At 40.7% G+C, this 12,475-nt stretch overlaps 2 protein-coding genes across 2 annotated transcripts; both read right to left on the reverse strand.

The window, feature by feature from the left end:
• Positions 1-1,869: 1,869 nt before the first annotated feature.
• LOC111666734 (ras-related protein Rab-33B-like) lies at positions 1,870-5,224 on the reverse strand. The gene is made up of 3 exons (XM_023422182.2): positions 4,882-5,224; positions 2,679-2,857; positions 1,870-2,506 (listed from the first exon to the last, which is right to left on the reverse strand). Exons 1-3 carry the CDS (start codon positions 5,098-5,100, stop codon positions 2,176-2,178), a joined length of 729 nt encoding a protein of 242 aa, XP_023277950.1. The 5' UTR covers positions 5,101-5,224; the 3' UTR covers positions 1,870-2,175.
• Positions 5,225-9,352: 4,128 nt separating this feature from the next.
• LOC147818206 (homeodomain-interacting protein kinase 2-like) lies at positions 9,353-12,138 on the reverse strand. The gene is made up of 9 exons (XM_087178166.1): positions 12,117-12,138; positions 11,494-11,669; positions 11,157-11,348; positions 10,896-11,077; positions 10,607-10,730; positions 10,307-10,426; positions 10,064-10,144; positions 9,575-9,932; positions 9,353-9,489 (listed from the first exon to the last, which is right to left on the reverse strand). The coding sequence occupies exons 1-9, from the start codon at positions 12,136-12,138 to the stop codon at positions 9,422-9,424; spliced, it is 1,323 nt and encodes a 440-aa protein (XP_087034292.1). The 3' UTR covers positions 9,353-9,421.
• Between the last annotated feature and the right edge of the window lie 337 nt (positions 12,139-12,475).

Raw genomic sequence — 12,475 nt, forward strand, 5'->3', positions numbered from 1 at the left:
TTGTCATGGCAAATTGGCTAAATGTAAACGAACTACTAAAAACCCTATGTCCTCCTTCTCTTATCATCTGTCCTGAGTGTAGAGAACAACATTTACCACTGGGCTGGTGAATGTTGCACCAGTGTGACACTTGCATGTGCACACTCACCCGCATTCAGCTGCACATACCTCTCTGTTGAGCAGAAGAGGTTTGCCCTCATCATGTGATGACCTCTGAATCATCGATTACACACAAAATTACAGCACATGTGATACACTTTCCATCGCCCACATGCTCATGCACAAGACCGTTGCATGACTGCTGTGACGCTTTGTCCATTTGGACACAATGCTATGGTGGAGAACCCTTAGCAGACAGGATTAGATGGTTCTGAATCTTAAAACTACTGCACCAAAGTTACTTGTATACACAGCACCATACAGTATAATGAGTCGAGACGCTCTCATACAGAGAATCCTGCTCTTGGGGGAACGTATATAAATTTATCCAATCAAATGTGATTGCAGTCGACTGGCAAACCTGTACTTAGCCGTTGTCCTGCTGCTCATAGTAGCTAGCTGAGCAATAGCATATCTTTGAGTTGTTCATTCAGATGTCAATTGGCAACATTTCTTTTACATTTCCAAAAGCATATTCAGTTTCACTTGGAAATATGTCACTTAACAGTAACTATAGATGATGCAGCTGCCATTTCTCTATGACTTTAAAGCCACAATGTTTTTTTAATGTGAGAATAGTATTGATTAAAATATTCTGATGGCACAAATTTCTGTATGTAAAACCCAGTCTACCTGGGACGGACTTGCAGGGGAGGGAGGGTTACATTCGATGGACGGTAGAGCAGTCATGTTTTTTAAATCCTTTGCTCTGACAATATAACACTATATTCAATATCTGGGTTAAATTACATTAAATAAGGGTATATGGCTGAAGTGAGTCAGTTTCAGGCACCTCCATATTATTAAGTATAAAGTCGGATAAATCGGAGTGTTCCAAAAAATCTGAGTTTTCCAGTTGAAATTGTGACTTGGAATCTGAGGTGAACGCCATTTACTTAACTCTGAAAGCCCCTGTGACATCATGGAAGTGTCCACTTGATGCAGGTCCAGTTGTGATCCTTTTCTGATTTTTTATGTAGTTAAGTCAATTCTATTTGAATAGTGCCAATTCACAACAGAAGTTATCTCAAGGCACTTTTCAAATAGAGCAAGTCTAGACCGTCTCTTTATCCCCACCAAGACTGAGCACTTACCGACAGTGGCAAGGAAAAACTTCCTTTTAAGAGGCAGAAACTTCGAGGAGAACCGGCCTCAGGGTGGGCGGCACCTGCCTCAACTGGTTGGGTTGGGTTGGGGGGCAGTAACAGCAAAAATAATATAATGGTAACTGCAATGCTCCTACTGATAAAAGTAATGATGAAAGCCTATAATAATTATTATTAATTATAGTAAATTTAGCAGCAGGTGTTAAACTCCATGCTTTGAATCATGGAAGTGAACTAAAAACAAACAAAACATGAATGCCTCATGTCGTCCAAGGTCTCTGTCTGTGTTAAACCCACATTTAATGGCTATAGCGCCACTTTGCCAGTAACTGCCAGCTGTTGCAGTATTTTCAACACTCATATGGTCAACTCTGTATTTCTCCAACCATCTTGAGATGTCTGAAGGTGGATAGTGTTTCAGTGCTGTGAGAAAACCAGGTCTGGTGGTTCATGGTGCACTATCTAACTGTTGTAGCAAATGGCACTACAACAAATGGAGACTGAGAGGGATCTCGCCCCAGCCCCAGTTAGTTCCCAGTGAGACCACACATGCAGAAAATAAACACTGTGCTGAAAGGTCATTCGGATCAAACCGTCTGCCAAATAATGTTAACATTCACAGTTTTTTATTTTCCAACAATTTTAAATGATAAGATCACAAATATACACACCATATATATTCTCACATTCTTATAAATATTTAAGGTCTTTGTGGGACTGACGAGAACTGTATGTCACATGTTAATTGGTCAAAAATGAAGATTATCAAATATGTTCTCTCACACACACACACACACACACACACACACACACACACACACACACACACACACACACACACACAGAGTGATAAAGAGCTAAAAAGTCCCATTCTTCAGTGTGAGCAGTCTGCCCTCTCTCCCTCCGTCTCTCAGCAGCAGGTCCACACCTCTTTCTCTGGTCTTTTCTTGCTCAGGACCTTAAAGGACCCGCTGTACATGACAGCGTTTGCTGCTGAATGTTTCTTCTGTCGCTTCAGTTTGGCACCAACAGCCATGACGACGTCCTCCACCTTATCCCGCTGATATGAAACCTCCATGTCACCTCGCTGACCGTTCACACGTTTGAATGGCGGGTTCTTGGCGGACGTCTCGAAAAACATCATGCCGTGGACTTTGGCGAACCTCGTCGCCTGCTCCTGGCTCACCTGGCCTTCAGTTCTGCTGGGGTCACGGAGGTCACTCTTATTACCCACCAGGAACCTGCGAGGAGAATAGGCAGCAGCAAGGGACAAATCATGAAGGAAGATGACATTAGGGTTACACAAAATAAGTAATATTGTTATAAGATGAAGAAACGTTTGATGCAATTAAATCAAAAACTGTCTCCTGTCTTTAGTGAGTAGCAGTACATACAGAAAGCTGATGCAGTTACCTGGGGATTTCCTGTCCAAGGGAATTCTGCCTGCACTCCTCTATCCAGGAAATCAGTCCCCTGAAGCTGGCAGGGCAGGTGACGTCATAAACGAAGAGGACGGCGTGGGCGTTTCGATAGTAGTGCTGCACCATGGACTTACGGAAGCGCTCCTGTCCTGCCGTGTCCCACAGCTGGAGCTGATGGAGGAGGAGGGAAAATGACACATTAACATGTATTATCTTCTCACTGGCTGGCACTGAGGAGGATGTGGGTAGAGGCAAAAACATGAGAAAGAGGAAATAAATGAGAAGGCACAGAGAGGAAAAGAAATCATGTGTTGAACAACCCCAAACCACACACACACACACACACACACACACACACACACACACACACACTGAATCACCACTGAGAGGGAACAAAGAAAAGGAATAAACATGATCTGATAGTTAGAAAGTCAGATCTCTCTGCAAGACAGTTGAAAACAATGATAAACCATGTGATTCTAACATAATTGATACTTTTAGCACATGAGCACAAAACGTATGGTGACAAATCCATGTTCCACGTTTCCAACCTCGTGTTTGGACCTGACTTACTTTAGACTTGATTTCTTAACCTTGAGACTTGAAATCAGAAAACCTTCAAGTGTTCACCTTGTGAACACTGCAGCTTTTACACAGCAGTCCTTGTGGAATATAGAAAAAGGGCCTTGCTTAATGCACACTGCTCAAATATCTGATCATTAGGTCTATGCTTTGAACCGCTTGGTCTCAGCTTTACTGTGGTTCTGAAAGGAACAATTTCAGATGCCGTGTTATTTTTATTGTCAGCACAAAGACCTGGAGGATCTGCAAATGACTTTGAATTTGTTTATGTTTATGTGTGACCTGATTTGGGTTTTACCCCAAGGTCCTGAGACTGGTCTTGATTGACTTAAGACATGTCCTGAGTTGAGACTTGGCTTGTGACTCCTCAAGGACTTGAGACTTGTTTTGACCGACTCGAGACTAAACTTGAGACATGCCGTCAAATCCTTAAGATTTGTCTTGAAAGACTTGACACTTTACTTGACACTTGATTGACTCAAGCGTTGACTTGAGACTTATCTCAACTGACATAAAGCTTTTGTTGAGCAACTCAAGACTTGTCTTGATTGACTTGAGACCTGACTTGTACTTGGCCCAAAAGTCTCTAAAAAAAGCTCTGGCAATATTGTCAGTCACTGTCCATTTAATAAAAACACAATATTTAACACTTTTGAACACCCTTTAAAACAGCCACTGACATTTTAGGATTTCTTACATGACACATTCGCATTGAACCAAAGACATGGACTGGTCTGTTCTCTTATTTGTTGAATGTACTGGAAACAAAGCTTGAAAACTCCTCTACCCTGAAGTTACAAACAAATCTGCAGTCACCCCTCACAGACACTTCCTCTGTCATGTGGTCGTTTCAAAACACTCAGGAATTAGCATGAACTATCTAACACCCACAAATTTGATATAAAATCATCAGAGGCCTTTATCATGTTTATGTGATGAAGCTCAAGTGAAACTTCACACAACTTGCAGCTACAGGATCAGTTATAAATCATCTTGAATTAGATGCATTTATGAAACTGTTGATGTGGAGTCAGAGCTCACTAAAATCAAGCATGTAATCCTCATTCAGTGATTTCCAGGCTGTTAGTTCTGCAAACACAAGCAGCTCTGCTGATTTTCTGCCATCCGGAGAATTCTCAGGCTCAGTTTGAGACAAATAAGTCTGTGTTGTTTCAGCAGAGCTTCACTGCAGTGTAGGACAGAATTACAGCCTCTTAGAATATTGAGAGCTAACAGAGGAGATAAAGGTGCAGTATAAAACATGATAGAGACACTGTTTAAAAAAGTTCATTCTTTAAGAACCTGTAGGAATCTGTGTGACGGCCTTTTTCACAACGAAGCTCCTGGTGGTTTATTGGTTTCTGTTTTGTCTGTACAGACTTATTCCTTAGTTAGACTGAGCCCACTGACGAGCACTGAAATCGTTGCAAAAAGTACCAAAATAAAACCTACAAGTGGCTGGTTTTAATAGGCAGTTAGTCATCGAAGTTTTCAAAATAAAAGAACTGCTTGGTTGTGCGTAAAAACAGTTGCTTGCTTCAGACTTGCACACAGATCTCCTGACACTTGGTTCATTAATTTGCTTTAGGTTATGAAGAAACTTCATCGATTACCTTAATTTTTTCTCCATCAATGTCCAGCAATCTCTCACGGAAGTCCACCCCAATGGTTGCCTCCACTCTGTCGGGAAACTGTCCGGCGCACAGTCGGTGTGTGAGGCAGGTCTTCCCCACACCGGAGTCTCCAATTACCAGTACTTTAAAGGTCCGACAGCGGGTCAGCAGTGAGGACACACTGCCCAAGGAGTTGGACAACTCCAGAGATGACTCCATTGTACGAGCTGTTCACAGTGATTTCTGTCGAAGACTAAGTGCAAAAACGCCCCTGCCGTCAAACGCTGTCTCCAAGAGAGGCTTTCCAAAGTTTCACACTGCGGTGGAGCCAACCGTCATTCACGTTTACGTGGTCAAACCAGACGCGCGTGTGTTTGGAGTGCGCGATTGGTCTGACATTTACTGTAATCGCAATGAACCAGCTCTAGGGAACTAGTGGAAGCACACACTGTATATAAAAAGTTACTTTCACATTCTTACATGGGATGTTTTATTTCCTATATACAGAATAAGCGACAGAAGAATGTGTGTTAATTGAAAGATGAAAGAAAACCCAAATGTTGGAGTCAAATACAATTAATCCAATCACCCTCTTCCTAAATTAGTTCCTCTGACATAACTTGCACAAATATGGATGCACACGAAGATAAATCCCAGAGACAATTCAAAATGATCTCATGTTTGTATTTATTACACATAGTCAGTGGAAATGTGATAACAGCCCAAACAAGCAAGTTCACTTAGAAACAAATGGAGACCCATCTGTTTCACTTGTGTTTAGTTCACATCAAACTTCAAATAACAGTGTTGGTTTAAACTGTACATAGTGCAAATTTTATTTACCTGTGTTGTATAAGATTTACAAATGTAAATGAGCCTTTGTGAAGTGAAGAAAAACTAGACTTGTATCTGTATATTTGTGCACAACAAACTCAATTCACATTTGATACTGTGACCAGATTCACACTGCTGGATCTCTCAAGTAAAAAACTTAATTTGCACATTTGTGAATCTGAATTTGTGCATGTGTCAGTTGGATCCTGTTAACATGTAGAACATGTATCTGACTGCAGGCTGGGAGCAGCTGAGCGTGTCTCCTCTCTGCCCTCTAGTGGCACCAGCAGCTTCTTCTCTGCTGCAGCTGCTGATCTGGCTCCTTTCAGTTGATGCATCTTCACCCTGTTCATCATGACTTCATCATGTGACTGTTGTTTTAGTTTGTAACGATCACAACCTTTAAATGTGGTGAATAGAAAATACAAAAGTTTGACTAAAATGACTGATTTTTAAAAACAGTCAAAAACATTTTGTAAAGCAGGACAGATGTAACTTGTGACTTCTACCTCTGCCACATGAAATACACTGTATGGGATCCTATACAGAAGCCCATTTCTGCCACATGAAGATAGAAAGAAAATTCCAACGTTTATTTTCCTATGTTAACTAACGCTCATTAATTATTGAGTACAATCAACTTGTGAAATATCATTTATTTATGATGAAAACAAAACATTGAATTGTACTCCCTTGCAATATGAGACCAACTGTCTGAAGGCTCCTGTGCAGGTGGTGTTGATCAAATAAAAAATGGAATGTTTGACATGATAAATTATTAATATTGACATTAATATTTGACATGATAAATTATTCATATGTAATGTCTTGTGGGAGAAACAATCATTGTTCTTGCTGGAAATGTCAAGTCAAGTTGGGAGGTGGTTATTTACCCAACGTTCTCCCATGAGCAACAACGTGGTGACAGTGGAAAGGAAAAACTCCCTTTAACAGACAGAAAACCTTGGGCAGAACCAGGCTCATGGGGGGCGGCCCCTGCCAGGTGTCAGTACTTTAGGCTGGACCTGGGAAGTTCTTGCAGGCTGTGGTGTTGTCATTACTGTAGGATGGACCTGTTGCTGGTATTTATAGGCTTTTCTTTGGTAGTTTTTGTAGCCTGGCTTTTGTGTATCCAGCACATTGGTAGTTATAGAAGCCTGGATATTGGTAATTACTGTATCCAGGACGCTGCTGGTAATTGTTTCCACAACTTTGGTATGTACTGTAGCCAGGAATTCGTTGTTTATTGTAGGCTGGTCTTTGTTTTCTATTGCAGCCTGGGCCTTGGTAGATAAAGCAGCCTGGACTTTCCTCTACATAGCTGGCTGGGGGCAATATCTTTGGCATTGTCACATTGTGATGATGCAATGTAAATGTGACACTGTTTGCACCCTTGAGTAAAGCCATCTGGGCTCACACCAGAAAGAGAGAGTGTTATAAAGATCAAATGTTGACCGTTAGTCACAAACAGTCAGTGCGAAGATGAGGAAGACGAGGGGAGAACACTATTTAAGAACAAAAACTGTTGTTGTTCTGTTGTTGTTATACCGTAATAAAGTGTTCCTCATTTGTTGGATTGATAGAGGCAATGCCCCTGAGGATCATGCTTCCTGGGAAGAGTGGAGCAGGCAAGAGCTTGAGTGGGAACACAATCCTCTGTAGACAGGCATTTGAATCAGACATGAAGCTGACGAGAGTCACTCAACATTGTGAAAAGAGAGTTGTGATAGTTGAGAATGTGCCTGTTACTGTGATCGACACAACGGGGCTCTTTGCGAAAGATGGTGACCAGAAGACATTTATGAGAGAGATTCTACAGTCTTTCAAACTCCAGGAACCAGGACCTCACACCTTCGTATATGTAGTCCCTTCAGGAAGGAAGGATGACTCAGGAAGATCAACATACCTACAATCTGATGGAAACAATGTTTGGCCCAAGAGTGTGGGACTACACCATTGTGCTGTTCACCCATGGGGATTGCCTGCAAGGAAAAACAATAAATGACATTATCAATGAGAGTAATGACAACCTCTGCGACTTCATATGCAAGTGTAGTGGCGGCTTCCATGTCTTCAACAGCAAAAACCCAGCGGACCTGGACCAGGTGACAAGCTTCCTGGCAAAGATCCAAACCCTGGTGGCTCTGAATGGAGGGAAACATTACCACAAAGAGTTGTATCCTGTTGTATCATTTCGTCTTGGATTTTCTTTGAGGGGGTTCAAACATTTTCCACCATGACTTTCTAAGAAACTGAATGAATGTGCTTTGAGATATTTAGTAATTAGCCATTAGTAATAAACTATTACTCAAAGCTATGATGGATTTTCATTGAATGTAACTGATTTCATTTTAAAATATATCTCTATATGCCTATAATCAGAAAATAAATATTGTATTTTTAATCTTATACCTTTCTTGCTCCCTCATGATTAAGACTTAATCATCTTGTTGCAATCTTGTAGTAATATCCAACAATGTGTCTAGCCATGACCTTCAGACTCCACCCCTGCAAAGCTGCAGGACATGGTCATCTCTTTCTGTTTGCTCACACTTAATGAGGGCTTTTCATTTGGATTTAGACATTTAAAGTGATATTTAATATTTTCCTCTCGTTATATTCTAATTGATCAGAGATTGAACCATGTGATGTTTTGGCTCATTCTTTTATTACAGTTTAAATTGGTTTGAAGACATTTATTTGTTTGTTACATCTTAAGCATATTTACTTATAGTTCATTCTAGCCTCTAACTAATCTAATGTTCTTATAATTGATTGCTCATTTATAAATGGATGACTGTGGATTCCTCTTGACAATAACTGATTAAATGAATAATGATTAGTGAAATATGTGGTTCTGAGGGCTTGGTGATGTAATGACTACTCACAGGGCTAATTGGCCAACAAACAGATAACATGCTAGTCAACTGGGAACATGGTAGCATTAGTCACAGTAGCTCATTGAGCTGTTTCTGATTGGTTTTGGTGTAGCTATATATTAGCTTGTCATTGGTCAGTGTCATGAATGTGACTTTCAAAATTTACAATTTGCCACAAAATTCACAGTTTTAAATGCTGGTCTCATCGGGCCTTTGATCTGCTGAAGTCAAAAAAGATTCAGTCAACATATATTTTGAACAATTTTTTGCTGTTGTGTTTATTTCTTGTGTATTGATGTTTTAGGTACATTTTAAAATCTGTTGAGCTTTCGTCTCATTTTTCATTCCTTCCTCACAGGACCTCTTCCATGTGTCGAGCTGATGCCTCTGAAGTCCAGCAGGACTCTGAGTGCCCTCTGACTCAGATCAACACCTAACCCCCACAATCCCTGCCTCCATCCGACTCTCTTTTGGATCATTTGCTATAATATGTTTCTCATTTTGATTTTGAAAATATATCTCAAGGTTCATTTAGTAGCTCAGGAACTGTCAGCCACATCCATCACACGGCCCTCGTCAGCAGGTTGGTTTCACTGTATTCAGTTGCCACTGAACTACAGGTGCTCAGCACCTCTACAACTTTAACCTCACAAGAACATCATGCTTTGCAGTAGAAAAAAACTACATGTTTTGTGTATTTGTTTACGTCACTGTATTTTCTGTTATACTTTCTCTTATCTCCACACATCATCAACACATTTTGAAGTCAGTCCATGTGTTTATTGACAAATGACATTGAAAAGTTAAAAAATAGGCTACTAAAGTTATTATGTTGATTCATGGCTTTTCATTTCCACGGTGGAGACAGCTTCTGTCTGCAGATTCACCACGACCTCTGAAAACCACAAAGAAATGCAATGTTAGTTTGATCAAAACAATAAACACCAGGAGACTGTGAGGGCTTTAGACATGTGACTAACCAGGCTGGATGAGTGCTGTTACATCCTCTACATCCTCCTCATCCTCCAGCTTTGCAGAGATGTTTTCTGGACAGGTAAAAACTGTTTCCTCATGAGGAGTCATGCAATCCTTGGATGCAATACTGTTCCTCTGTAAGGAAGGCTCCTGAATGACGTTTAGCTCCTCCATGTTCATTGTCAGGTTTGTAATGGCTATGTTTTGGGTTCTGTCAGTGTGCTGCTCCACAGAGAAGAATGGATGCTCCAGCACCTCCAGGGGTATTATTCGCCCATTTTTGTCCACCATCAGCATCTTTTTTAAGAGGTCCACAAAGTGTGGCACCTCCTTCATCTCGGCCTTGTTTTTAAAATACAACAGCTGGAACAGGAAGACATTTTTACCAGTTGAGAATATGTCTAATACCCTTATTGGATTATGGAAATACAGTCAATGAATAAGGCTCCCAAGTCATCCATTGAAGATATGACTGCTCACAAGAGACCACCTACCTTCTCTAAAGCATCCAGAGAGCGAAAACTTCTGGTGTCTCTGAAATGGTGCCCAGTAAATGCAGCAAAGTCCTCTGGAGTCTACAAAGAGAGAGAGTGAGAGAGAGAGAGAGAGAGAGAGACAGAGAGGGAGCGATAGATAGATAGATAGATAGATAGATAGATAGATAGATAGATAGATAGATAGATAGATAGATAGATAGATAGATAGATAGATAGATAGATAGATAGATAGATAGATACCTTCAGTCTCCAGGTGTGCTGGTTGTAGCTGCCCTGAATCTTGAAGAAGTGGTTGCTTCTTTGTCCACAGTTCAGCAGATAATCTGGTGGCTGACCCAGGGTGTCCACGATAAACTTCATCTGGTGACAGACACACACACACACACACACACACACACACACAAACACACACACACAATGTCAAATTTGTTTTACTTGGAAGAATATAGCAATCTGATTTGATCTCTCTTGTAAAAACATTCTATTAAGGACCACGTCCAGGATCTGAGACTTTTTGCGCTCTGTGAAGACGATACTTACCATGTCAAATTCATGGTTTGCTGGAAAAAGCGGGAATCCCAGGGCAAGTTCTGCTGCAACTAGACCGAGAGACCACATGTCTATTGGCTGCATGTAGACCAGACCCAGAATGACCTCCGGGGCCCTGGGCCAAGACGAAATAGACAATATTAAACTTCATGTATATGAAAACTGTCATGCTGTTGTATTTAAACCATTACACAGACACAGGCTTCTCCTGCTCGACACCTAACTGGAGGCACAAAGCCTCTCTGACACATGTTGTCTTCTCTCAAATTGCTGTCCTCACCTGTACCACAGACTCTGCACACATGACCCTGGAACAGCAGTGTACACATGGTGAGCAAGACCAAAGTCAATGAGCTTGACTTGCAGCGGCCGCTGCCTGCGATCCACCACCATAACATTTTCTGGCTTTAGATCTGCATGCATGATTTCCAGGGCCTCAAGGTGCAGCAGTGCTGTGGTCAGCTGAAGAAACAACAAATACTGAAATGACTCTTCTACTTTGGATACTCCTGAGAATAGAAAAGAGAAAAATCCAACATACCTGATGTAGAACTGGGCGGATCTCACCCATGGGCAGAGACTGGAAACATCTCTGCTGCATGTAGTCGTGCAGACTCAGGTCCAGCAGCTCAAACTGCAGACAAATGAGTGTTTCATGGAGGAAGGAGCCGATCCAGCTCACAAGATGGCATTTGTCTGGATTCAGATTCTGCAGCTGTTTGAGAATTTTAATCTGTGGAAGATATGAAAGATTAGATTTTTATTGTTTACTGTCACCTAACAGACAAACTACATGAAATGTGGTAAATGTAATCACAGAATATTTTTTCATGCATATTCCAGCTTCAGTTTTGATAAAGGAACAGTTTGTGCTCAACCTCTTCCAGTGCTTGCTCAGTGAAAAAGGGATCGTCCTTGGTTATTTTGATGGCCACCTTTGTGTTGGTTACAGTGTCTGCACACTTGGCGACTTTTCCAAAGGTCCCTTCGCCAAGAAAGGCCTGCACCTCGTAGCGGGAGGCCAGCAGGGTTCCTTCGTATATTGGGACGTTGACTGTGGAGGAGGAGGAGAGCAGAGAGGAGGAGATGGACACAACATGAAGTCATATGTTGTTACATAGAGCATGACACAGTCCACTTTACAGCACATATATACAATACAGGCAGATTCATTTCAATTTCACCTCATTAGCAAGGAGGGGATTACTGCATCACAATAACATTTTTTAAGAAATAAGGCTTCCAACCCTGATTTATTTACTTTATTCTAAAACAACTGGTTGACAGTTGTATAAAATTCACATCTGTAAAAAAAAAAAATATATATATATATATCTCTATCAAAATAATCAGTTTGTCATTGATAAAAAAAAATGGAAAGATTATCAATTCATAAAAAGTCCAATACTTATTTCACAACCACATAAATTTGGGATCTGTTTACAAACATAATTGATGACAGTTTAAAATATCAGACTTTTTTTAAACACAATCAGCTTACCTGACATTCTGCTGAATGGCATGGACGATTTTGAAACAAACTGAACGCTAATGAAAAAAACGTCAGAAAAGTGTCTGTGTGTAGTCTCTGTCTCTCTGTGATGCTATGACATTATTGTTCTCTATATCATTGTTATATCACATTCTGATTGGAATGGAGCTCCTCAGTCATTCATTTAGCGTCTTTGTCTTAATGAGCACAGTCTCTGTAATTAGCAAAAATAATCATGTTTTAAAAAAGAAAGTGAGCCACATGCCATTGTTTTCACAGAAATTATAATGTTTGAATTGACAAAACAGACAACAGATTTTTAACAGCTATTATAATTAGTATAAAATGATTTTTACAGCCTAAAAAAC

This window comes from Seriola lalandi, unplaced genomic scaffold (assembly GCF_002814215.2).
Source record: "Seriola lalandi dorsalis isolate HSWRI2012SDOR001 ecotype SW California unplaced genomic scaffold, Sedor1 jcf7180002054678, whole genome shotgun sequence".
Classification (NCBI taxonomy): Eukaryota; Metazoa; Chordata; class Actinopteri; order Carangiformes; family Carangidae; genus Seriola; species Seriola lalandi.

What these genes read in the sequence shown, in the direction of transcription:
- LOC147818206 (XM_087178166.1), bottom strand. Translation starts at nt 12,138, where the DNA reads ATGCCATTCAGCAGAATGTCAG. An exon ending in GTGCAGAGTCTGTGGTACAG is followed by an intron (nt 10,731 to 10,895) that starts GTGAGGACAGCA and finishes GTCTTGGCCCAG; the next exon opens with GGCCCCGGAGGTCATTCTGG. An exon ending in AGCACACCTGGAGACTGAAG is followed by an intron (nt 10,145 to 10,306) that starts GTATCTATCTAT and finishes CTCTCTTTGTAG; the next exon opens with ACTCCAGAGGACTTTGCTGC.
- LOC111666734 (XM_023422182.2), bottom strand. Translation starts at nt 5,100, where the DNA reads ATGGAGTCATCTCTGGAGTTGTCCAACTCCTTGGGCAGTGTGTCCTCA. An exon ending in TTGATGGAGAAAAAATTAAG is followed by an intron (nt 2,858 to 4,881) that starts GTAATCGATGAA and finishes CTCCTCCATCAG; the next exon opens with CTCCAGCTGTGGGACACGGC. An exon ending in CTTGGACAGGAAATCCCCAG is followed by an intron (nt 2,507 to 2,678) that starts GTAACTGCATCA and finishes TTCTCCTCGCAG; the next exon opens with GTTCCTGGTGGGTAATAAGA.